The 23,927-nt window shown below is 27.6% G+C and overlaps 7 protein-coding genes across 13 annotated transcripts in view; 3 read left to right on the top strand and 4 right to left on the bottom strand.

Annotated features, from left to right (window-relative positions):
- Positions 1 to 52: 52 nt before the first annotated feature.
- Positions 53 to 1,165, bottom strand: LOC122634020 (60S ribosomal protein L36). Its single transcript, XM_043822571.1, has 4 exons — positions 1,050 to 1,165; positions 570 to 696; positions 349 to 483; positions 53 to 210 (listed from the first exon to the last, which is right to left on the bottom strand). Exons 2-4 carry the CDS (start codon positions 693 to 695, stop codon positions 124 to 126), a joined length of 348 nt encoding a protein of 115 aa, XP_043678506.1. The 5' UTR covers position 696; positions 1,050 to 1,165; the 3' UTR covers positions 53 to 123.
- Positions 1,166 to 2,510: 1,345 nt separating this feature from the next.
- On the top strand, positions 2,511 to 10,945 carry LOC122634010 (xanthine dehydrogenase). 2 transcript variants are annotated; one of them, XM_043822547.1, is made up of 25 exons: positions 2,511 to 2,527; positions 4,025 to 4,169; positions 4,280 to 4,337; positions 4,419 to 4,515; positions 4,614 to 4,849; positions 4,922 to 5,166; positions 5,287 to 5,428; positions 5,507 to 5,674; positions 5,760 to 5,836; positions 5,913 to 6,119; positions 6,195 to 6,379; positions 6,482 to 6,595; positions 6,679 to 6,820; positions 6,924 to 7,220; positions 7,291 to 7,413; positions 7,572 to 7,927; positions 8,025 to 8,199; positions 8,286 to 8,477; positions 8,625 to 8,770; positions 8,856 to 9,033; positions 9,114 to 9,242; positions 9,330 to 9,572; positions 9,728 to 9,982; positions 10,069 to 10,236; positions 10,320 to 10,945. In XM_043822547.1, the coding sequence occupies exons 2-25, from the start codon at positions 4,029 to 4,031 to the stop codon at positions 10,362 to 10,364; spliced, it is 4,119 nt and encodes a 1,372-aa protein (XP_043678482.1). In that variant the 5' UTR covers positions 2,511 to 2,527; positions 4,025 to 4,028; the 3' UTR covers positions 10,365 to 10,945. The 2 variants fall into 2 exon arrangements, with proteins under 2 accessions (XP_043678482.1, XP_043678480.1); XM_043822545.1 differs by lacking the exon at positions 2,511 to 2,527 and adding an exon at positions 3,099 to 3,121.
- On the bottom strand, positions 10,816 to 12,459 carry LOC122634014 (partner of Y14 and mago). The gene is made up of 3 exons (XM_043822552.1): positions 12,209 to 12,459; positions 11,757 to 11,853; positions 10,816 to 11,670 (listed from the first exon to the last, which is right to left on the bottom strand). Exons 1-3 carry the CDS (start codon positions 12,237 to 12,239, stop codon positions 11,196 to 11,198), a joined length of 603 nt encoding a protein of 200 aa, XP_043678487.1. The 5' UTR covers positions 12,240 to 12,459; the 3' UTR covers positions 10,816 to 11,195.
- Positions 12,460 to 13,279: 820 nt separating this feature from the next.
- LOC122634011 (phenylalanine--tRNA ligase alpha subunit) lies at positions 13,280 to 16,746 on the bottom strand. The gene is made up of 8 exons (XM_043822548.1): positions 16,125 to 16,746; positions 15,644 to 15,984; positions 15,351 to 15,572; positions 15,085 to 15,200; positions 14,811 to 14,995; positions 14,381 to 14,742; positions 14,188 to 14,289; positions 13,280 to 13,972 (listed from the first exon to the last, which is right to left on the bottom strand). Exons 1-8 carry the CDS (start codon positions 16,263 to 16,265, stop codon positions 13,321 to 13,323), a joined length of 2,121 nt encoding a protein of 706 aa, XP_043678483.1. The 5' UTR covers positions 16,266 to 16,746; the 3' UTR covers positions 13,280 to 13,320.
- A 99-nt stretch (positions 16,747 to 16,845) lies between these two features.
- Positions 16,846 to 19,127, top strand: LOC122634013 (28S ribosomal protein S27, mitochondrial-like). Its single transcript, XM_043822551.1, has 2 exons — positions 16,846 to 18,052; positions 18,144 to 19,127. Exons 1-2 carry the CDS (start codon positions 16,985 to 16,987, stop codon positions 18,426 to 18,428), a joined length of 1,353 nt encoding a protein of 450 aa, XP_043678486.1. The 5' UTR covers positions 16,846 to 16,984; the 3' UTR covers positions 18,429 to 19,127.
- On the bottom strand, positions 18,927 to 21,733 carry LOC122634012 (coiled-coil domain-containing protein 22 homolog). 2 transcript variants are annotated; one of them, XM_043822549.1, is made up of 8 exons: positions 21,679 to 21,733; positions 21,205 to 21,376; positions 20,777 to 21,077; positions 20,477 to 20,709; positions 19,935 to 20,369; positions 19,433 to 19,873; positions 19,158 to 19,344; positions 18,927 to 19,068 (listed from the first exon to the last, which is right to left on the bottom strand). In XM_043822549.1, exons 1-7 carry the CDS (start codon positions 21,729 to 21,731, stop codon positions 19,225 to 19,227), a joined length of 1,755 nt encoding a protein of 584 aa, XP_043678484.1. In that variant the 5' UTR covers positions 21,732 to 21,733; the 3' UTR covers positions 18,927 to 19,068; positions 19,158 to 19,224. The 2 variants fall into 2 exon arrangements, with proteins under 2 accessions (XP_043678484.1, XP_043678485.1); XM_043822550.1 differs by lacking the exon at positions 21,679 to 21,733 and having other exon boundaries at positions 20,777 to 21,125; positions 21,205 to 21,342.
- Positions 21,734 to 22,490: 757 nt separating this feature from the next.
- The window catches only part of LOC122634355 (DENN domain-containing protein 5B), a 20,348-nt gene continuing 18,911 nt past the window's right edge, over positions 22,491 to 23,927 (top strand). For 2 of the 5 annotated variants that reach the window (XM_043823218.1, XM_043823219.1), the window contains exon 1: positions 22,491 to 22,917. In XM_043823218.1, the coding sequence (XP_043679153.1) occupies positions 22,800 to 22,917 (118 nt within the window). In that variant the 5' untranslated portion in view covers positions 22,491 to 22,799. Of the gene's footprint in view, positions 22,918 to 23,166; positions 23,392 to 23,927 lie in introns of those variants that run through there. The other 3 variants (XM_043823220.1, XM_043823221.1, XM_043823222.1) reach the window with 2 other exon arrangements.

A 23,927-nucleotide genomic window follows, 5' to 3' on the forward strand; every position in this document is an offset into this window, starting at 1 on the left:
TACTTTGAATTAAAATTAAAGAATGTTCGTTTATACCAGTAATAAGACAGAATTTGGAATTAAGGATATCTTTTTAATGAATATATTTTAATAATCCATATGAGATACATTAATTTTATGGAATCAATGATGTGCACCTGCTTTTCTCATTTGTACAAGAATATTTCCAAGTTCTTCACGTTTCCTTTTGGCTCGGATATGTGTACCCAACTGAAATAGAAAATGAAAGTAAAAAGATATATACTTCATAGATTAATATATATTTCATATAATGTAATACATTTTCTGGACAAATGTAATAGTAATTAATCAATCAAGTTCTAAATAATCAATTAAATTATTTCTTACCCTCCTTTTCAGAAACTTTAATGCACGCTTATCTTTCGACACTTTCAGCAATTCCATTGCACGTTTCTCATATGGAGCATGTCCAGTTACCTCACGTATTAAGTCTCTGACAAATTTGCTGTGCTTTGTTTGTCTCTAAAAATAATGTATTAATTATTAGTTATATAGTAGTTTACTAATTAACATATCAATACACATTCATATATTTTTGTATTTTATACCCCCTTCAATCTAGATGGTCGTAGAATAACAGTTTTTTCTTTCTCTGTTTTGCTTTTTGCCACTCTGATAGTAGTAGTTTTATGACCCCTGTTGAGGCCAACAGCTAATTCATATCTTGGAGCCATCCTATCCAATAATATAGAGGTTATAATAATAATGGAACATACATAATAAAGCTAAACAATATGTCTTTATTCTTAATAACTGTTACTTAAAAATAAAAATAAAAAATCTAATAACGAATATAGAATAATTTTTATAAACTATCATAGAAAGAAAAGAGATATCAATTATTATCGTTAAAAGAAAATCTACACTAAACAACGGTTTTATTGAAATTCTTAATAATTATACTGTAATCGTCGTAAAACAATATTATCAAATCAACGATGTAATAAATGAACACAATATAATAATTTAATGATTTAATATCCAATTAAGAAGATGACCAAGATATTTCACGATATATCAACACAAACCTTCACTTATTCAACGAGCTACTTTTGCGAGGACATGAAGTAGAGAAAGACAAAGAGCCATAGCAGTGCTACCAATTATTTTTTCCCTTAAAGCTTATTCTGCCTTGTGATTTTTGTTTACTGTTATCAAATATTATTAAAAGGTTTCATAAAATATTTATCACATGCTTCATTAATCATATTTGACTTATTAGATATTAACTTTGACTTATTAAATATTAAAATAAGTAATCAAAATATATAAATTATTATATAAAATATTAGAAATTTCACTAGATATTGTACAAATAATGTTACTAGAAAAATATTATTGAAACACATCTATGTTCGTAATTTTTTTATGGAATATGTTATCATGATTATTTCATTTACAAAAGATTTTTTAAAGAATGTTTATATGAGTATATATAAGTATACATATTTGTAAAGTAAAATATATATAACATTATTCAATAACTTATTTTATCATATATAAATGTTCAATTTTAAATTATTTAAATTAATTTTTTCCTGTATAATAAATTATTTTCACTGATAATTACATTAGAAAAAGAAAAAAGAAATCTTTTGTTGGTCTTATTGTAGATTCTTAATATATTAAATGAGAAAAATATAAAATGATAATGATAATAATCATGAAAAAAGAAGGTTATTAATTTTATCAAATTTGTACAGTTTTTTAGATCGTATTGTGGTTATACATTATATATCACGGCATATGCATAAGCCATATATCTATTGATTCATTTTTCTTATTTATCTGTATTTTACGTATTGCGTTATCGAAAGGAAATGATAAAATCTTTGAAAAGAAATAAAATATCAGAGATATTAAGAGTCTAGTAAGATAAACGCGATTTGAGTTAATGTCAAATGAAAAATCATTTACTTATATAACAAACTGGAATGTTATAAAATACGAATATATATATATATGTATATATATGAATCTAAAAAATTGATTATGAGATTGTATGTATATGTACATACAAAAAGAAAAATCATATGGAGAATGTCGACATCGTTTACGTAGTAACATACGCAATGACAATAGAAAATAATACTTATACAAAAAACACGATAATTTTGTGATAGCCTTGTTTACCCATTTCTTGAAATTGTTAAAAATAAGTATTGAAAAAAGATATGATAAACTCAATGATATTGATTAAAAGGCGCAGTATAAATATAATCTACATATCTATCTTACATCGTAATATTTTATCGTATCACAGTAATAAACATAAGATACTTCTGAGTCGAGCTGTGGACGTTAATCAATCAAGCTAAAGTAGGGAGAATATTACAATTACAGTCTCTAACATGTCAGTCTCTCAGTGAACTTAATATATTGTGCACACTAAGTTTATGAATATATACAAAAGCCATTATAACATTTTATCATTTGTAGTTATTATATTTATAGTATATTATTTTATGTATTTGTACGTCGGCAAGTATTAATTTAATTATCTAAGGTAAGTGTATTATTATATTTTCGTAGAATTTATCATGAGTTAATAAGTTAAATATATTACGATATATATAATAGAATATGAAATAAAATGTTTGAATATCGCTATAAAAATTGAAAACTGTTATAACAAAATTTCTTTCTTGATTTAATTTTTCCTTTTACATCTTTTTTTTTTATTATTATTTATTCGTATCAATGAAAAATATGATATTGTAATCAGCGTAGAATACTTTTTAAATACAAATTTCTTATACAAGTCTTTCTCTTGGGCGCATGCTCATATGCGCGTATTACGCGATTCTATTTTATCGTCAGTATAAATTAATGCACTTTTTTTTTTTTTTTTTTCTCATTATTTCCATTCAATACTTCACCATTTAATTTGTTTTGAATCTATTATTAAAATTATCATTACTATAATTAATTTAATTGAAACCTATCAAAATGATTATTTTGAAAAAATATGAAATATATATATATATTTATTTAAAGATTATAATTTTTACAAATTTTCATCAAGCTATTATATCTATATAAGTGATAATGGTTTATATAACAGAGATGAATTACAAAGAACGATTATGAAAATGCAATTGTTAATAATAATAATAATAATACTAATAATAATAATAAACATCAATAATAATAATAATAATAATAATAATGCCAATTATATTATACAGTCTATATAAATGAAATACACATTGTGCAATGAATTGCACATTTTTTATATTCTAATACATTTATCATAAACTTATCATATTTTTATCTATTTCATAAGTGTTTGTTCATTACTCTATTACTATATCAGGGGAATAACTTAAAATAAGTAGAAAACATTGATTTTATCTTATTAGCTGATTTCTCAATCGATCAATCTTGTTATTTTGAATAAAAAAGTACCAAGATATAATGTCAAGAAATAATTAATTTACGAGATACTTTAAAAAAATGTTTTTTGTGGCTTATACATCTGTAACAAGCCATATTTTTTTTTAATCAAAGTTAGAAAAAGTTATGAACAAATATGAATTGTTAAAAATGAACTACATATCCATAATCATATATTTTTTTGCAAATATTATTCTTATATAAATGCATAAGAACATATATTATCATAACATAAAATTATAAATAACGAAATTTGTGTATTCGCATTGAAATATCCTGCATGTATATATATTTTTTGTACAGAAATTTATAAAATACAAAAAAAAATAGAAAATTTATAAAGCACAGTAAAAATAGAAGCACAATACGTATATTATTATTAATAATACAAATTAATTATAAAAAAATTGATGAAAATAAAAACCTATGAAATATTATTATATGATGGTACTATATTTTTTTTAGTATTAAATTTATAATAAACTTTATAAGAATTGCTTTAAAAATTAAAAATAATCCAAGATAATTTCGTTGATGAAATATTAACATTATAATATAGATAAAAAATATTGGCACAGTTTGTTTATAAAAAATATAATTTTTATAGAATAATGAAGCGTGCTATAAATGGAACAGTGAACACTATACATGATACTAATCATAAATTGAAAATACGCAATGGAGGAATTTCTAATGATGAATATAAGCAGCTTACAGTGAATACTCTTGTTTTTTACGTAAATGGAAAAGAGGTAAATTATATTTTAAATTAAATAACAACCAGTATAAATTATATAAAACAAAAAATACTATAAATGATGCTATAATGTAATATTAGATTTACCAAGTTTAATTAATTTAGGTATTAGATGATAAGGTAGATCCAGAATGGACTTTGCTGTGGTATCTTCGCAATAAATGTATCCTTATTAATACCAATATATAAAGAGAATAATATATAACATAACAATAACTATAGAACCTTAACTATATAAATATAGTACACTTAATTGGAACAAAGTTAGGATGTGCTGAAGGTGGATGTGGAGTATGCACAGTCATGATTTCAAAATACGATCATAGAACTAAATCTATTGTGTATCCTTTTATTTTTTCATTTAAGATAAAATATTGAAACAATATTAATTACATTAAAAAGTAAATATTATTTTCTTAATTTTTATATATATCAATAGTCACTTGGCAGTAAATGCGTGCTTATTTCCAATATGTGCTGTACATGGTTTGGCAGTGACTACAGTGGAAGGAATTGGTAGCATCAAAACAAGATTACATCCTGTTCAAGAACGAATAGCTAAAGCGCATGGCTCCCAATGTGGTTTTTGTACACCTGGTATCGTTATGTCTATGTATACTCTTTTGAGAAACACACCAAAACCTACAATGAAAGACTTAGAAATTACATTTCAAGGTAAAAACATTTATTAATTAATGTATAATGAAATATAAATTTGATAAAAAATTGTATGTGTACAATTTTTAGGTAATCTATGTAGATGTACAGGATATCGACCAATTATAGAAGGATTTAGAACCTTCACTGAAGAATGGGAACAAGCACAGTTGGCAAATCAAATACCTAAAGAAAATGGATGTGAAAGAGTTTGTTCCATGGGAGATGCTTGCTGCAAGAAAGCATTTTCATCTGAACCTACTGAGATTTTTAGTTCTAAAGATTTCTGTCCGTATGATCCTTCTCAAGAATTAATATTTCCACCAAAGTTACAAGTAAAGTTATTTGAAAATTCAATAGTTCTTTTTAATTGCATTTATTTAGTTCATGAGTTAATTTTATAGAGATTCAATATATTTTATTAATAACATATATAACAATATTTGTATTTATAGGTCTCTTCTTATCTTAATGAGCAATACTTAGTATTAAAAGGTAAAAATGTAACTTGGTTTAGACCTATAAATTTAACACAATTACTTACTCTTAAACATGAGTATCCATCTGCCAAAATTGTAGTTGGAAATACAGAAGTTGGTTTGTATTTTTTCTTTGTTTTATTTTAATTTCATATATAACATAGTTACTATATTACATATTTAAATTACATTGCAGGTGTGGAAGTAAAATTCAAACATTTCCTTTATCCAATAATTATACACCCAACACAAATAAAAGAGCTGCATGAGATTACAGAATCCAATGATGCATTAACAATTGGTGCAAGTATAACTTTGAATGAATTACAAGATGCTCTTAAGCATTATATCAAAATAAAACCAGGTAAATTATTATTTCTAAATATTAAAAAAAAAAAAGAAAAAAATATATATTTTTTTTCATATATTTAATATAATTATTCTTTTAGATTTTCAGACAAGAATTTTTACAGAGATAGTAAAAATGTTACATTTTTTTGGTGGTAAACAAATTAGAAATGTAGCTGTAAGTTTTTATAATTTTTTTTATTAAATTTTTAAGATCATAGTGTGTATGATTTAAATAATATCATAATGTGCAGTGTGTCGCTGGAAATATAATAACTGGAAGTCCTGTATCAGATTTAGTTCCAATATTTGTAGCTGCTGGTGTAAAATTAGTTCTGCATAGTTTAAAAAAAGGATGCAGGACAGTATTATTAGATAAAAATTTTTTTACCGGTTATCGCAGTAATATTGTAGAGCCCGAAGAAATTCTTGTTTCAATTATAATTCCTTTTTCTTATAAGGTAAGAACAAGTTAAAATTACTACAAAAGTTGTAATATATAAAATATAAAGGATTATGTGTATCTTCTTTTTTAGAATCAATATTTTATTGCTTATAAACAAGCAAGAAGGCGAGATGATGACATAGCAATAGTGAACATGGCTTTTAATGTATTTTTTAAAGATCAAACTCGTATAATAGAAAAAGCATATTTATCATTTGGCGGAAAGGCCCCAACCACTACTATGGCTCTTCAGACGTGTAAAAATATAATTAATAGGTTTGTCAAATCAGTATTTAAAATCTATCAGTTTCCATAATTTTCAATGTTTTGTAGATAATGGGCAATTAATGAAATAATTAATAATTTTTATAATTTTAGAAAATGGGATGAGAATATATTGGAGATTGTATATGATTCATTACTTAGAGAAAATGATTTATCAGACAATGCTCCTGGTGGAATGATAATGTATCGTCGTGCTCTTACATTAAGGTATGTTATATAAAGTATATTATATATGCAATAAATAATGAAAAAATTGTTATTTCTATAAATACATTTATATCATATTTCAGTTTGTTTCTCAAAGGATATTTACATATAACTAAATGTTTATCGATAAATTCGTCAAATATAGAGCCACTTCCAAGTGAAATAATAAGTGCATCAGAATGTTTCCATTATAAACCACCAAAAAGTTCACAATATTACCAAATTGTATGTACATATAAAAAATTTCTTAATTCAATATATAAATACCTGTTAATAATGCTCGCTGAAATTTTGGTATCAAAATTATTATATGTATGAATATATGTAGGTACCTGAAGAACAAGCTCATACTGATTTATTAGGACGACCGATTGTTCATACCAGTGCCTTTAAACAAGCAACTGGTGAAGCAATTTATTGTGATGACATGCCTTCAGTTAATGGAGAATTATACTTAAGTCTTGTGTTATCAACAAGATCACATGCAAAAATTTTAAAAATTGATCCATCAAAAGCACTTGACATGGAAGGGGTTGAAGCATTTTTTTCTGCAAAAGATATTCCTGATGATAGACGTTGGGTTGGACCTATTGTATATGATGATGAAGTATTTAAATCTGATAAGGTAATTTGAGAGTGAAATTTATGTTAAAAACAAATTATCTAATGTGGAAACATGTATCATTTTTTTTCAGGTCACTAGTCAAGGACAAGTTATAGGTGCAATCGTTGCAGTTGATCAAGCTACAGCACAAAAAGCTGCAAGAAGCGTTATTGTGGAATATGAAGATATACAACCCTTAATTATATCTATAGAGGTTAGTAATAATAAAATATAACAATCGTTATATATTTCTTATTTTTTAATATTTTCTATATATAGCTGAATTTTTAATATATTCTATATATAGCTGAATGTGTATGTATCAACTAAATTTTTCCTTGAGACTTGTAATGTTATAATTTATTTTTTTAGGATGCTATTAAACATAATTCATTCTTCTCTGATTTTTCAAAACGTATTATTAAAGGAGATGCAAAAAAAGCATTTGCAGAAACTGATTATATATTGGAAGGTGAAATACATACAAGTGGACAAGAACATTTTTATTTAGAGACAAATGCTGTTATTGTTATACCAAAAGAAGAAGATGAACTAGAAATGTTTTGTGCACATCAACATCCTTCTGAAGTACAGAAGCTTGTTGCTCATGTCTTAAATGTGCATCTAAATAGAATCAATGTCCGTGTTAAACGACTAGGAGGTGGTTTTGGAGGAAAAGAATCTCGTCCACATATGCTTGCTATACCAGCTGCACTTGCTGCACATAGGTATGTACATTATTAAAGGATTTAAAAATAAATTCATAAAATTTGTGTGTTAATTTTAACATAAAATAAAATGATACATGTTCTCAATTTTTGGCAGATTGCGCAAACCTATACGTTGCATGCTGGATAGAGATGAAGATATGATGATGATGGGCACACGACATCCATTCCATTTCAAATATAAAGTTGGATTTAAAAAAAATGGTTTGATAGATGTTTTGGAAATACATATATATAATAATGCAGGATATTCTGTTGACCTCTCTGCATCAGTAAATAATCTTGCATATTAATTATGAAATTAATAAAGGCACATGAATATCTTATATAATAAATAACATTTTTAATTATTTTGTAGATATTAGAACGTACAATGTTTCATTTTGAGAATTCCTACAGAATACCAGTGACACATGCATATGGTTATTTATGTAAAACAAATTTACCTTCTAATACTGCTTTTCGTGGTTTCGGCGGTCCGCAAGGCATGTTTGCTGCAGAAAACATTATTAGACATATTGCTGAATTTTTAGAAGTTGATGTTATAAAGGTATTACATTTAAACAGTTATTATTAATAAATTTAATATTATTATTAATTATTAATTTAATTAAGTTTAATAATATTATTATTAAATTTGTATCATACTTATTAAACATGCTTAATTATATGCTTAAAAAAATAATTTTTTTTACAGATAGCAGAATTAAATATGTATAAAGAAGGAGATTTAACTCACTATAATCAACAGCTTCTTCGTTGTACCTTAGATCGTTGCTGGAAAGAATGTTTAAGTTCTGCTCATTATAATGAAAGAAAAGTTGCAGTTGAAGAATTTAATAAGTACGTATCTTTGTGTATGTGTGTTATATTTTATCATATTCTTGTTATATTTATTTGTTAATATTGTATGTAATTTGTTCTATAGACATCATAGATATAAGAAAAAAGGATTAGCTGTTGTACCTGTGAAATTCGGAATTTCATTTACTACTTTATTTTTAAATCAAGCTGGAGCACTTGTTCATATATATACCGATGGTTCTGTTTTAATTAGTCATGGTGGAATTGAAATGGGACAAGGTTTACATACGAAAATGACTCAAGTACTTATTAATATTTATTTATAATTGATGTAAATTTATTAATAATATAATCTTACTATATCAAATACATTAAATATTAGGTTGCAAGCAGAGTGTTAAAAGTGAATCCAGAAAAGATCCATATTGTTGAAACTGCTACAGATAAAGTACCAAATACTTCTGCCACTGCTGCAAGTTGTGGATCTGATTTAAATGGCATGGCTCTCATGGTATTTACATATAAATCATAAAATATATGAATATATTTTCCTTTAATGTACTTTGTAATTAATTACACAACTATATTTTGTTTTCAGTATGCATGCAATGATATTATGAAACGATTGAAACCTATAATTGATGATAATCCAAATGGCACTTGGGAGGAATGGATAAAGAAGGCATATTTGAGTAGAATCAGTCTTTCAGCAACTGGATTCTACCAAACTCCAAACATTGGCTATTCTTTTGTAACTAATTCAGGAAATCCTTATAATTACTTTACTTACGGCGTTGCTTGTACAGAAGTAGTGATCGATTGTCTTACAGGTGATCACCAAGTATGTATCGTTTTTAACTTAACCATATCATTTATTAATTATTAATTTGTAATAGTTATTTTGTCCAAAGTTTTTTTGCTTTTAAATATATTCTACAGTGCATATATAAAATTGTATAATATATAAAAACTAATTGGTCATATATATCAAAATAGATACTGAGGACAGATATCGTGATGGATGTAGGAGAAAGTATAAATCCTGCTATTGACATAGGTCAAATAGAAGGTGCTTTTACCCAAGGTTATGGATTATTTACATTAGAAGAATTGATGTATTCTCAAACTGGATATCTTTATAGCAGAGGACCTGGAGCATATAAAATACCAGGATTTGCTGATATACCACAAGAATTTAATGTTTCATTATTGAAAGGTGCTCCTAATCCTCGAACTGTTTATTCTTCAAAAGTATGTATATTTTATATATATATATATTCAATATATATATATTTTTCTTATTTTTTTCAACTTGTAATATCTGAATATATTTTCAGGCTATTGGAGAACCACCTCTGTTTTTGGCATCATCCGTCTTTTTTGCTATTAAAGAAGCAATTAAAGCTGCACGTAAAGATATGAATATTTATGGTCATTTCAGATTAGATTCTCCTGCAACTGCAGCGCGTATTCGTACAGCATGTGTGGACAACATAATAATGAAGGTAATATAATGTCAATGATATGTGTCTTTGTTTTACTTATCCTATACATTTAAGTATATATATATATTTTTTTTACTTTACAGATTCCAGAACCCAATCTGAATGTACAATGGAATAAAATTCCATAATCCATAATTTTTATAAAAAAAACATTTTATATATTTATATCTAATATCTGTACACCATACATCATTGTGATATATGAAGTATGGTATCTAAAGTGTTTGTTTTAAACGTATCATAATCATATCATCGTATATATCGTACCATGATTAAAAAATTCCTTTGATTTTAATTACTGTTATTGCATATGATAACTATTGTATTTAACCCATTTAAAGTATATACTTATATAAAAAAAGGTGTATTGGTGGTACTAAAAAAGTAATGTTGAGAATATATATATAATATAATCATTGATTTATGATATAACTTTGTCACAGGACATTATAAAAATTGTGTAATGTAAAAGATACACCAGTCTTAACGATGCTTTGTCAGAAATATGTTTCTTAAATCTAAGATATTTTAATTTAAAATTGTGTCAAGTCTGATGTTTAACAATATGAATCTTATATCTAATTACACAACTCTGGTTGTATATTTTACTAGTGTTACAGGTGTATTATTCTTCAATAAGTTTTAATGATTTTACAAGGTGGAAAATATTGTGATGTATTCGCATAATACAATGTATATTACAAGGTGATTTCTTTCATGCAGATATATATCTATTTTAAATTGAATGTTTTTTGTAAATAACATTAATATTATTTATTGCAAGTTGCAATAAAAAATATAATATGCAACATAACACTATTTTGCAATTATTATAAAAGATAAACGAAATGCATGCTACTATTATTAGATACTAATATACATACATTATATATTTCTTTTGATAAGAAAATAATAAACATCACAATTTGATTCATACAAATATCTCAAACAATTGCATTTTATACTTTTGCTTCTAAAGATTTTATTTCTTTCATTATTTCATTCTTTCTTCGCATTTTTTCTAAAATCTCCTTTTCTGGATTTTTTAATAAACCACTTTTTATTTTTTCTTCCAATGACTCAATTTCTCTTATCTTTTTACGAAGACTCTTTATTCTTTTTTCTGTATCAACAATTGTTTGTGTTTGATTTGTTTTATTTACCTCGTTACTCAATGCAGATACTTTATCTTCAACTTTAGCCTGAGAAATAGTAGTTTTTGATAATTCTTCTATTATAATCTCTGTATTTTTATTTTTACTTTTCTTCTTTTTCTTCTTATTTTCTGATTTAGGTTGTGTACACGTTACACACTTTGTTGCTTTAGCTGCCAAAGCTTCTTGTTTAGCTTTATGTTGAGCTATAAACTCTGGACTTGCTCCTACTGGATAAATAGGTTTGTTCTTTATAAATTGTTTGCCTTTACTTTCATATCTAGAATATAATAAAAATTAGTATATATTGGAATATTAGAATAAGTAATATAGATTTTTTTTAATTTATTCAAATATACCACATACAATGGAACTTCTTCCTGTGGTATATATCCATCTTTTACACGACGTGGCTTACGCCATGTACCATCTGGACGTTGACTGGCTGGAATAAATGTTCCGCCTACAAAACAAATACAAGATACAATGTTCAGAAAAATTATAAATATGATTTGAACAAATAAGAACATAAATTTAATGTTTTAAACTCTTATTAAATTGTTAGTAAATTTGTTGAAAAAAACTAACATTAATTACAATAAAAAATTAAAATTAAAAAGAATTTACACATTGGATAAATAACAATATAAAAAGTTATGTAGGAAAACTGTAAACATTTTTGAGGTTAAAAGCAACAAGTTTCGTAAAAAAAAAAATTATATAGAAAAGAATAGAAAAAATTGTTGAGGTTACAAGCAAAAACATTTTGTAAAATATAATGCGAAAATTCAATAATATATAAAAAAAATCATAATAACCTTGTTCATCCTTTATATAAGTAGACGCCATGATTATTCCACACGACTGGTAGTGTGTGTTCAGACTATTTTTATTATAATTCTAAAAATTTTCTACTATCCTCATGTTATGATATAACTGTACTAACTGTACTTATTGTAACCACTGATTTGTTATATGTGAGGTTTTTGAAGAATTCGTATGTCAATATATTTCCTCAAATTCTGTTTACATAGGTCCGAGATCTCTTACGGTATATAATGGTAGTAATATACTATAATATTCTATAGAGTAATATATATCAATAAAAATGGTAGTATTATATATAATCTGATAATTTATGATAGCATAACGTAATTATCATAATCCGATAATTAAAATATTTTTATGAAAGGACGTTATATATATAGTATGTATTAGCATTGTTAGATTATATATTTCCGGTCATATTAACAGAGGTTATTTTTCATCATTTATCTCGATCTTGAATGGTCGATTATAACATTTAAACAATTAATATCGATTATTTCGATCTCGCATTTTTGTTTAAAGAAAGAAAAAAATCTCATAGATTTACAAGGATCTCTAACAAAATATTTATTTATCTCAATAATATGCGATTAATCATTAAAAAAAAATCCGAATTGTTTATATATGCATATTAAATTGTAACACTTTTAATGATATATGATCTAATGTTTAAATGATTTTTATATTAAGGCTGTTCATCTCTCCTGAGTTTATAATGATTTACGTCAACAATGAGTACAGGCATAATTCTTGAAAAATTTGGATGAATAAGGTCTCGTTTTAAAAATGAAGATTCAAGTAAGGATATGGTTTTTTCCAACTTTCAGTAACTTCATTCTCACGCTCGATTTCTGACCGTAGGATCGATTTTTCGTCGAGGGATTAATCTATTTTAATCCATGTATCACGTAAAACATTACACAGGTAAATAACTTGATATATACATGATTAGAAAGGTGAAAGGATAGAAAGATTAGAATATATAAATTGTTTATACTTGTAGGAAAATTATTCAAAAAAGTGAAAATAGATAGTACAAAACAATATTTTAAATAAGATAGTTTAATATAAAGTCGACATTTATTTGATTTAATATATACTATTATTTTCTTCTCAATTTATGTTTTTTGATAGAATCTAAAACAATGTCTACAATCGAAAGATTTTTTCCTAATGCATATGGTGAATCTTTGAAAATTTTATATAATTGATCTTTTGAAACTTCATGCAAAATACTATGTATTTTTTCTAAGTGAAAATCTATTTGATTAGCATATAAGGGACCATTACTCTCATATATTAATATATTAGGCTTTCGACATTCGATTAAACGATTCAAATAACGTGCTATATTCACTTCACCTTTTAACTCAAACATATTAGATGATTGCATAATAGGGTCAATGCCAATGACCTTCCAAATTAATATTATGTCTACAAGAGCATCTCTATCAACATTTTGATAATTTAAACAGAAGTTTTGTAAACTTATGGGTAATTCCATTACAGAAGAATGCGTGTGAGTTGACATGGTTATTTTTAAATAAGGTTTTGCAAGATCTAAGATCTTTTCTATAGAGTATATAGGATAATGTGGATCACAAAAAATAATAAGTTTCTGCTTTTCAATCCTTGTAATATTATGTATTATCTGTGATGTATGGTGTTGATTTTGATTCTCCTCTATCTTTGAAATATCTGCATCCAATGGTTTTTGTGATTTTATCTTCAATGATTTAATTTGAGCACTATCTCTGTCAACATAATTTTTTCAGCTGAATAGGAAGAAACTTTAATCTGTTCTAATGTAATGATTTTTCTCTCTTTTTTTTTTTCTTGTCAATTTAGTGTAAATTTATCAAATAAAATTAAAAAGTATTACAATATACATATATATATATATATAAAGATTTTTATATATAATAAATTTGTTAGCTTAACAATAAAAAATATTAAAAATGATATTTACTTATATAATCGACACAATGGATTATTGTATACCATTTCCAAATCAATCTTTTGTCCAACAAGATCTCGTATATTATTTAAACCATATTTAATCATCGTGGGCCTAATAAATTATGGATATTAATTAAACAAGTAATTTCTTGATTTTTACTATATATATAATATCCTAGTTCAATATCATTATTTGCACATACCTTTCTAATGACAAACCCCATGCAATAACATTAACACCTTCAGGTAAACCCATAGGTAATAACATTTCTGGCCTAAACATTCCACTATTACCAATTTCAATCCATTTTTTTAAACCATTATGATAACAAAATATTTCCATACTTGGTTCTGTATATGGATTGTATGCTGGCTTGAATTTAAGTTCGGTGATGCCAAGTTTTTTAAAGAATTCATACAGCATACCAATCAAATGGCCTAAAGTAAGATTATAATTGGCTATTACACCTTCAATTTGATGAAACTCAGCAAGATGAGTTGCATCTAAAGTTTCATTTCGGAAAACACGATCAATACTAAAGTACTTTACAGGTTTAAATTTTCCCTGAAAAGAAAAACATATTATTATCATATTTTTATGACATAGCTATAATCACTACTATCAAAATATACCTGTTGCATAAGATTATAGAGCATCCGTGCACTAACTGCAGTTGTATGAGTACGAAGTAAATTTTTTTGAGCTTCCTTTATTTTCCAATCATAACAATAACCTTGAGATCCATAACCACCTTCACTATGAACCTTCTTAACTTTTTCCAAATATTCAGGAGGAAAACGATCGCTATGACTTGGTTCTAAATTAAAAAATGGTTATTTTTGCAAAGTAAATTATTATGTATTTTGATATAATAATCAAACCAAAATTATCCTGATAGACAAGAACCTGAAATAAAGAATGTATCATGTGCATCCCGTGCAGGATGCTGTTGTGGTTGGAACAAGGCATCAAAATTCCAAAATGAACTCTCTACGTAATTATTTGTAGGCATTTCTGTAAATCTGAAAAATGTAATGTCAAGTTTTACTTTTTTGTGTCTTTTAAATATATGTATTAGTATAACAATAACTAAAAGTTAACACATGTCATAATCTTATAAATTTATATTTTGTAAAAAAATATTTACTAATATTGATAAATATTCTAATTACCCCATTTCTATAAATATTTTTTTAAATTCACTTTTTACTTTAAGCAAAGGATGCAAATGTCCAACTTCTAGGAAGGATCCACGTGCTTCAAAATTATACGGTTTGAATTTCTTATCCTTCCAAGCACCATTTGCTATCAATTCCGCAGTCAAATCTGTTTCTAACTTCTCAGTTTGTATAGAAAATTTCGGGCCTTTCTTAAGGAGTATGCTTTTTATAATACTTTTATAAAAAAGAAAAGTTTTATAAAAGCAGCCAAGTATAATAGTTTTCATATATCGTAAAAGACTTACGTTTCTTGAAGAAATTTTCTTTTTTTATATTCTTTCTTAATATTTTCTGGCATACTATCAAGATTTTTCAAATGTATTTGTATAGTATCCGTGATAGATGGTACTGCTTTCCTAACAATAGTTGTACTATCAGATTTATCAAGCTTGATCCAACCAGCAGCAAGTGCTTTGGAAAAACCAATTTTTGCAAAAGGAACAGAAGAGTCGATATCGGATCGAGATATTCCATTGTCAGGTACAGAGTAATAGACTGCAGCTTCATGACTACCATATTTTATTACATGTTGCCCTTCTGATGTTATTTCCCATTTTTGCTGACTAGTTAATGTTGTATTGATTAACTATTAAAAGAAAAAGAAATATGTAAAAGCTTGCTTAATTTTTCATCAAATATATTTTAACATATAGTGGTAAAGCAAGCTTAATTAAAAACATTTTTTATTAATATTGAATAAAAATATGTAGAATAAATTTCTTTTACATCTCCAAGAGCTTCTAAACTCTTAATTGCTCCAACAATCTTTTGATGATCCTCGTTAAAAATTTCTGCTAAATCTAATGAATTAACTTCACCATTTTCATCTAGATATTTCAAAATATCGTCAGCAAGTTCTTTTGCCATTTTTATAATATTAATTTCTAACAAATTGAACGTTTAATTCGCGTCAAAAGTGCTTTTAAGGCTGTTCATCACCTTCGCTCTTATCATATATGACTTCAGCGATAGGTATGGGCAAAATATGAACTACAAGCGTAATAGGGAAACATTGTCTTCACTATTACATCGGTATATAAGCTTCTGTAGGTTATAACCCTTTCGTATATGAATTTTTCAGTGCGTTCTTTGAAGAAATCATATTAGAATTCTATCTAATCTATTCATCTTTCGAAATATGATTAGCAATGTAAAATGTAAGTATTTTAATGTTTAATTAGAAAGAAAAAATGTTGGGAACGCACTGAAATTTACTCGATAATACTTGTATCGAATTAAATTTCGATATATCGCAAATAGTATTTTCGTTGAAAGACAGACAACGATCCCGAATTCAGAATTTAACTGTACTGACGTATTAAAATAAATTTATTTTATATTCAACGATATATCGATGGTCACGCGTTCAAATTATCGAAGACGCCATTTGTGAAAATTAATTGATTCTATAAAAACCAGAGGGAGCTAGCTACGCTAAAGCAAGAAAACATGTCATATATCTATATGTGTATGTTATACATCAAGACTTCGTAGATTATAATAGAACGTGTGGAGTAGTGTATGAATTTTAACCTCTTTAACAATATACGTTTGAAACGTACAATTATGAGAAAGTAATCGAAACAATGAATAAAATGTTGAAATCAATGAAATTTGGAAAGGATGCTTTCCTAAAATTTAGAAATTCAAGAACACAGAAAAGATTATTTCTTACAGAAGCATATCAGTGTCAAGAAGCATGGGATCGCAGATTCGATTCGCCTATATTGCAACAAATAAAACCTGCAGATTTGTATTTCGAACTTGAATCTAAGTTTAATAATGTTGGAAAAGTTAGTGCAATTGACATTGATATTTTTGCTAATGTTATCAAAGATAAATTGCAAGGAAACGAACTTATCGATTTGCTTTACAAATTAAGATTATCTTCTGAAGCGTGTAATATCCTAGAATCTACACACCACGCTGTTATACGATTTTTTCTTGGTCATAATAATGTCGATGACCTTTTTGAAATATTAAATGACAGATTAAATTATGGTATTTTCCCTGATTATTTTTGTTACAATATACTTATGGATAAATTTATAAAAGAAAAGGATTTTGCTTCGGCAGCTAAAGTAGCAGGATTGTTGATGCTTCAAGAAGATTCAGGTCATCCAATATCCAACGCATTATCTGTATACTCTTGTCATAGATACTTAGAAAATCCTAGTGATTGGAAAATTCCTGAAATTAAGGAAGACGATTCTAAAGAAGAAATTAAAATACGTGTTAGATATATAAGAAATCCATATTTTGATGATCATTTTGATCTTATTGATCCATTGAAAATTGTTGGTAAAACCTTAGTATTTCAAGGAAGACATATGAATAATTCTTTAGGAAGAACTTGTCAATTAAGAGGAATGATTCTATATCAAAAATATGATAAAGCAAGAGAACTGATAAACAAGTGGTTAACTGAAATTAATAAAGAAATTGTTCATGAAGAAGTCTTTGATTTGATTAAACAAGATAATGCAAATATCCCTGAAGATCAAGTAACAGAAGACTTAAAGAATTTACAAGTTCTTTTAGATACATTAAAGAATAAGGATTTACATAAAGAAAATTTTCTAGAAAGGATAGAAAATGAAGTTAAGTCTGCAGTTAATCAATGTATTGAAACAGATATATCTCAACAAAAAGAGGTAATACATGTATCGTTTTGCTATTATGGAAATATATTTTCGTATCTTAATCAATACATTTTTTTATTGATATTTTATATCTTAATTGTAGATCTTCCTTGAATGGGAAAAAAATAGAGAAGTAATATTGAAGGAACAACAGACATTGTTGGATAAACAATTAAGATTAGAAAATATAAAGAAAATGAAGGAGGAATTAGAAAAGAAGGAGAGATTATTAACCTTTTTCGAAAATGAGGAAAAGATAGAATTAGAAATAGAGAAAAAACAAGAAATAGTTAGGAAGGAAGATGAGAAATTAGCGAAAAAGCCTCACATAGTAAAGAAATTAAAGAAATTAATCGAACAAGAAGTTTATATACCACCAAATATTTAAACTTCGCGATATTATCAACTTTTAATTGAGATTAGGTGAATATTATGTAACATAAAAATGCAGTAGAGATAAAAAATAAATGAAAAACTTGTTAAGAATGAAATGTAAAACCACACAAACATAGGTTATTCACTTTATAGTAATATTTAATCAACGAATCATTTTTTAACATTTTAGTATAAAGAAAATGCATAAAAAAATTGTTGTAATGATCGTAAATAACATTTCATTTTGTATGTATTATCATTTGTACATGCTTATTTAAAAACAACTTTTTTTCAGCAGTTATTACAAAGAATTATTAGAATTTTTTTCAAAGCTTTATGTTTACAAGGAATATGAAAGTTTATATCATTGAACTTTATACTAAAAAAAGATTAGGCTTTATAACAACAATATTTCTTGAGCACTTGTGCATACTGTTTTCCATTGTATATTTGGAGCTGGAAGCTGTATTATTTAAATGTCAAGTGCTCCAGGCTGAGGCACATTTTTTGCAGCATGTTTATACAGCGTCCTTTATAATTAATACATCCATGAATAAGACTAAGTTATTAAAGTTGTGTACAAGGCTTGCATAACTATAAAAGTATTTGTCCATTTAGTCTTGTATTTAATGATTAATATTCACCTGAATATTCTGTAACAACGTTTTCATGTCAATTTCTTTAGAAAATTTTAGTAAACCTATCTCGAAACTAATTAGTTCATAAATATATAAATTCTTACGTTTTTCGTATTTTTATGTGATTATGAGTGTGCTATAATTTGTATTATTATTGCACATATAATGTGATCATGAAGTTCGGTTTTGGAGTTGTGCAGTTAATGCAGCTGTTTCTTGTTTCATTTGTTTTAAATCAGCAGTTATTCTCTCTAGATTTGCGCCGACATTCTTAGCAGATTCTGTGTCGATCTATCGATTAAAAAAATTAATTAGACATAACAAAACAAATAAAACTAAAAAAAGATCATTTTTATTGCGTAGGAAATATATGTACTACCTGTTCTTCTAAATCTCTTATTTCACGTACTGTAGCACCTGTTTCTTCGACCAGACTTACAAGCTCACTACAATCAGAATGTAATGTCGCCAATAATTTGTACGCTTTCCTGGAGGCTTCGTTCGTCCTTGCATCTCTGAATATCAATTCATCTACTACTGTGAATGATCTTTCTAAGCGGCCAGTAAGCGTATTAATTTCTTTTTGAATTTCACGAGTATCTGCCAAAACTTTATTAATCTCGTCTCTCTGTTTTCTGATATTATTTATTATTTCTAAAATTCGTTGAGTGTATGCCGATCTGTTAACTTCTTTCGGAAGTTTCTGTACTTCTACCACTAATTGTGAGAACAATTGGTCTTTGTTCCTACATTCTTCTTCGAGCTCTTTCTCTTTTTCTTTGAGTAATTTGATTTCATCCTGTTTCTTTTGGCTTACGCTCTAAATATAAAGAAAATGTCAATAGATTTATTTTTATACTGAAATTGATATAAATACTTACTGCTTTTGTGGAATGTTTCTCTCTTTCTTCTCGATATTTTTGAATTAATGGCATTCTATGTTTTTCCCATTGATTAGCTAAATGTAATAATTTATTCGTGATGGTTTCAATAGTAGCTTCTAGCTTATGTATACTCTGTTCTCCATCTAGATATAACTCATAAGCTCTTGCTTTAAGTTTTTTTTGTTCTTCATTAATTTTTAATGCCTTTTCCTCGTTTTGATAAGTCATAGATACTTGAGTTGCTTTTACAGTTAACTTTTTGATTTCTTCTTGTAAACTATCTATATCACGTTTAAAATTTTCACATTCTTCTTTTATTTTTTCAACTTGCAAGTCTTGTGTCTCTTCTTTCTTAGAAACAAATTCTTGCTGAGTGACATCAGCTGTTGTAACATCGGCTGTTGTAACATCAGCCTCATTCAATTGAGAATTCTATATGAAGATATTCATAGGAAAATGTTAAAAAGATATATAATTAGTTTTTTAAGTTTTTTTATACTTATTTAAAAGAAAGCTTGAAAAATTTTAAGTGTTTTTACCTTAGATACTGTTGATTCTTTTAGAGTAACTCTGTTAAATGATTGATTGTGATTCGATACATGCATCATCTTTTCTTGTTGGGCATTCAACCAGTCAATACGTTCTCTAATATTTGTCGATTGCAAATGAATTGCTCTTGCATTGTGCGAAAGAATAGAAGGTAGAAAACATTGTTGAGTTTGCATTTGATTAGGCACTGGTTGCATATAATGTAAATAGTAATCTTGATACTCTGTAATAAAAAAATTATGTAGAGGAAAATGCAATTTACGATTTTAAAAGACAAATTCTAAATTTACCTTCTTCTACATCAGATAATGGTACTTCTATATTTACAGATGTATAAGGTACACTTGCCCTTCCTCCGTTTCTGAATCCTTTTTTGTGGCAAAAATGTGGTAACCATGGTATGGAAAAACTTTGTGATATAACAGATGCTATAGATTTTTCTAGCAAAGCGATTTCACTGGTTGGTTCGCTTAATGTCTTATCACTTTCTTTAGGTAATTTTTCAATCAAAAACATTAAAACCCTCCTTAAATCATTTTCCGAACTATAGAGAAATGTCTGATAACCAATATCACCTTTGTATCCAAGGTCCTAAATTTATGAATCCAGTATGAGTACAGATGACAAATATTTTATTTGCTGAAGAAACGGATATATACAAATTAAACAATGCTAGGTATACTTAAATAATTATACCGTTTTTAATGTGATCTCTTACCGTACATGCTTGTGCTAATGTTGCACCTAAACGAAAACGTGCAGCCATGTTTGGAGGCAAAGTAGTATGCAATCCAAGTCCTGGTCTTATAGCATCTAAACATTTTACCGTTGCTTCTACTACAGTCTCTGTGTCAAAACCGCTTAAATTTGTTACTTCTTCCTTTATACCACTACAAACAATTTTAATGTGTTTTATATAATATAAATGCAGCAAAACATTTTGCAAAATGAAACACTCCAATATATGTATTAGATGTGATAAACAAATTATCGCTAAGTAATGTATGCATATGTTTTGATATTTTTTCTATTATTGCAGAAATAATTTTTGCGTGTATTAATACGTAAGATGATAGTGCCAGGAAACAATGAATTCAGATTTGTTATTACTATCAATAAAATCAACGCCCATTTTTTGTTATACATAGTGACAAAATGAGCAAAAACATTAAGATTGTTATATTCAACTTACCAGCCTATTTGACGTAACGAATGAATAATTATATTATCTACTTCCTCCATCATACATAAAAAAATGAAAATTCTAAAGTAATGTTTTATTATACAGAACTCAATCTGATAATGATAAAAACCTAACCTTTCACGAGAGACATATATATATATATATATATATATATATATATATATATATCTTGTAGCAAAGAGACAGGTGGCGTGAGACGTTTGCAAAACTAATATCGTGTGTACATATTATATACACGTATAATTTATATCAAACGAAACATGCTCGTACTTTAACTTTAATAAATATTTATCAAATTAACGATGATTGAAAATATCTACTTACAAAAAAATATAAAGAGGAAAGTAAAGATAAATCGTCAAAAAGACGAAGATATGAAAAATCCAAAATATTATCGCTGTTTTTCAGTTTTCCATCGTGGCTATTATCTAAACATCGATTTCTACCTAAAATTATTTACGTTAGAAAAAAAAGAAACGTAATATTACAAATTTGTCTCGTAGGTTAAAAAATGAGATTGAAATTTGGCGGGTTTTTTTTGATTCGAGTAGATACGACCAATAAAACGATAAGACCGCAGGGATTGGTCGTTGCCGTAATCTGTACGATTCGACGTCAACTTCAGAGCGTACGAGGTAAAGATCAATCTCTGGTAAAACGTAAGACAAAGATGGAGAGAATGCGAATGTATCGAGTGTGCGCGCGCGAGAGAGAGAGAGTGAGAGAGAAAGAGACGAAGCCGAACGAAGGATAGGCGGGCGGCTAATAGCAGTTGTGCTTTCAAGAGTAGAGGGGATAGAAGGTAGCGTGAAAGGGGAAGCAATAGGGAGGAAGGTGGGAGAAGGAAAATCTGTCGGACACGGTCGCAGAACCGTGCGTGCTCCCGTGCAGTTCCGTGCTTTTCCGTACGCGTCAAGATCAGCTGTGTGTGTGTGCGTCTCTCTCGAGGCCACGAGTCAAAGAAGAAATGACAGCAGTCGAGAGAACGGCCGCGATGCCCTTTTCGCTCTCGTGAGGGTGGGTAAAGCTTTTCTAATTTCGAGGGAAGGCGGGCCAGATCTCTGTCACCACCCGCCGTTTTAACTTTACAATAAGGCTCGATCGAGAGGATGAACGGAAGCCTGGGAATACCTCGAGGACCCGAACAACATCCACAGAGATTCGCCGATTATTTCGTCATATGCGGTCTCGATAAAGATTCGGGTCTCGAACCAGACAAATATTTCGGTAAGCCAAACTCCCCTTTTCTTTTTTCTTTTCGATATCGTTATTATACGAGACTTTCTTGTTCTTCTCTTCTTTTTCAAATTTTCTATCTATTTGTTTTAATTTTTGTTTAACTTTCAATCGTCTCTCTCAACGAAACGAAGTTCTTCGAGATTCGTCGAACGATCCACTTTTTCTCTATCGCCTTCTTTCTCCTCTACCCCTCCCCTCTTTCTCTTTTACTTCAGCGTGTATGTGTTCTCTATAGTCTTCGAACAAAATCCGTCTCGCGAAAGTCGCGTGATTGCGCAACGCGTGATGGAGTCCGCCTGGAATTATTGTCGGATTCTAATCACGTTCGTAAATGTTTACAATTAATGACGACGTTGGATTTGGTTGAAACGGGCGTAGAACATTCGGCTGCTTTCGAAGAAACAAAGAAATGAGAAAAGTGGTCTCGCACTTGAATTGTGATTGAATTGAATTCGTGAGAAGGTAGGTAGGCGAGACAGAGACAGAGAGAGAAAGAGAGAGAGAGAGAGAGAGACAGAGAGAGATGTTTTTCATTTTGTTTTCCTTTGTGCAATATCATTACCATTGAAAGTGTACTGAAATGATACAACACGTGGTTCCAAGGCCAGTCTGTAAAAAATTAATATGTCTCATTGATCCTATCGTTATTTTGATTAGCTGCAGACGATGTTTACCAGTCGCTAATATTTGTCGTCTTCGTGTATTTTCATGCATGAAAACGTATAACATCGTCTATTAGAGATTAGAAAAGCATTTTCAACGAAGATTTACAGGGATAATAAGTTACGAAAGTCATCGATAAATCTGATAAATTCATAAGAGTGCTTAAGCGTAAGATAACCTTAGAATAAATTCGCGCCGATCTAATTCGCGTGGAACGCAATAAATGTGCGTTTTTCTTTCGAAAGCGCGCCGTTATTCGAATGCATTCTTTGATCTTTTTGGCGGGAAATTGATGCCCCATTCGAATTATAATCCCCATTGCTTATAACATTACC

The sequence above is a fragment of the Vespula pensylvanica genome, chromosome 14 (assembly GCF_014466175.1).
Source record: "Vespula pensylvanica isolate Volc-1 chromosome 14, ASM1446617v1, whole genome shotgun sequence".
In the NCBI taxonomy this organism is placed as follows: Eukaryota; Metazoa; Arthropoda; class Insecta; order Hymenoptera; family Vespidae; genus Vespula; species Vespula pensylvanica.

Coding starts and splice junctions, on each gene's coding strand:
- LOC122634013 (XM_043822551.1), top strand. CDS start 16,985: ATGAATAAAATGTTGAAATCAATGAAATTTGGAAAGGATGCTTTCCTA. Junction 18,053..18,143: donor ATATATCTCAACAAAAAGAG/GTAATACATGTA, acceptor TCTTAATTGTAG/ATCTTCCTTGAATGGGAAAA.
- LOC122634010 (XM_043822545.1), top strand. Junction 7,928..8,024: donor GCTGCACTTGCTGCACATAG/GTATGTACATTA, acceptor AATTTTTGGCAG/ATTGCGCAAACCTATACGTT. Junction 8,771..8,855: donor GCAGTTGAAGAATTTAATAA/GTACGTATCTTT, acceptor TTTGTTCTATAG/ACATCATAGATATAAGAAAA.
- LOC122634011 (XM_043822548.1), bottom strand. CDS start 16,265: ATGGCAAAAGAACTTGCTGACGATATTTTGAAATATCTAGATGAAAAT. Junction 15,985..16,124: donor GTTTAGAAGCTCTTGGAGAT/GTAAAAGAAATT, acceptor TTCTTTTAATAG/TTAATCAATACAACATTAAC. Junction 13,973..14,187: donor CCATTGTGTCGATTATATAA/GTAAATATCATT, acceptor TTATGTTGACAG/AGATAGTGCTCAAATTAAAT.
- LOC122634014 (XM_043822552.1), bottom strand. CDS start 12,239: ATGGCGTCTACTTATATAAAGGATGAACAAG. Junction 11,854..12,208: donor TTATATAAAGGATGAACAAG/GTTATTATGATT, acceptor TTTGTTTTGTAG/GCGGAACATTTATTCCAGCC. Junction 11,671..11,756: donor CCACAGGAAGAAGTTCCATT/GTATGTGGTATA, acceptor ATTATATTCTAG/ATATGAAAGTAAAGGCAAAC.
- LOC122634020 (XM_043822571.1), bottom strand. CDS start 695: ATGGCTCCAAGATATGAATTAGCTGTTGGCCTCAACAGGGGTCATAAA. Junction 484..569: donor GACCATCTAGATTGAAGGGG/GTATAAAATACA, acceptor CATTATTTTTAG/AGACAAACAAAGCACAGCAA. Junction 211..348: donor TAAAGTTTCTGAAAAGGAGG/GTAAGAAATAAT, acceptor TTTCTATTTCAG/TTGGGTACACATATCCGAGC.
- LOC122634012 (XM_043822549.1), bottom strand. CDS start 21,731: ATGATGGAGGAAGTAGATAATATAATTATTCATTCGTTACGTCAAATA. Junction 20,710..20,776: donor ATTATCTGATGTAGAAGAAG/GTAAATTTAGAA, acceptor TTTTTATTACAG/AGTATCAAGATTACTATTTA. Junction 19,874..19,934: donor AGAAACATTCCACAAAAGCA/GTAAGTATTTAT, acceptor CTTTATATTTAG/AGCGTAAGCCAAAAGAAACA.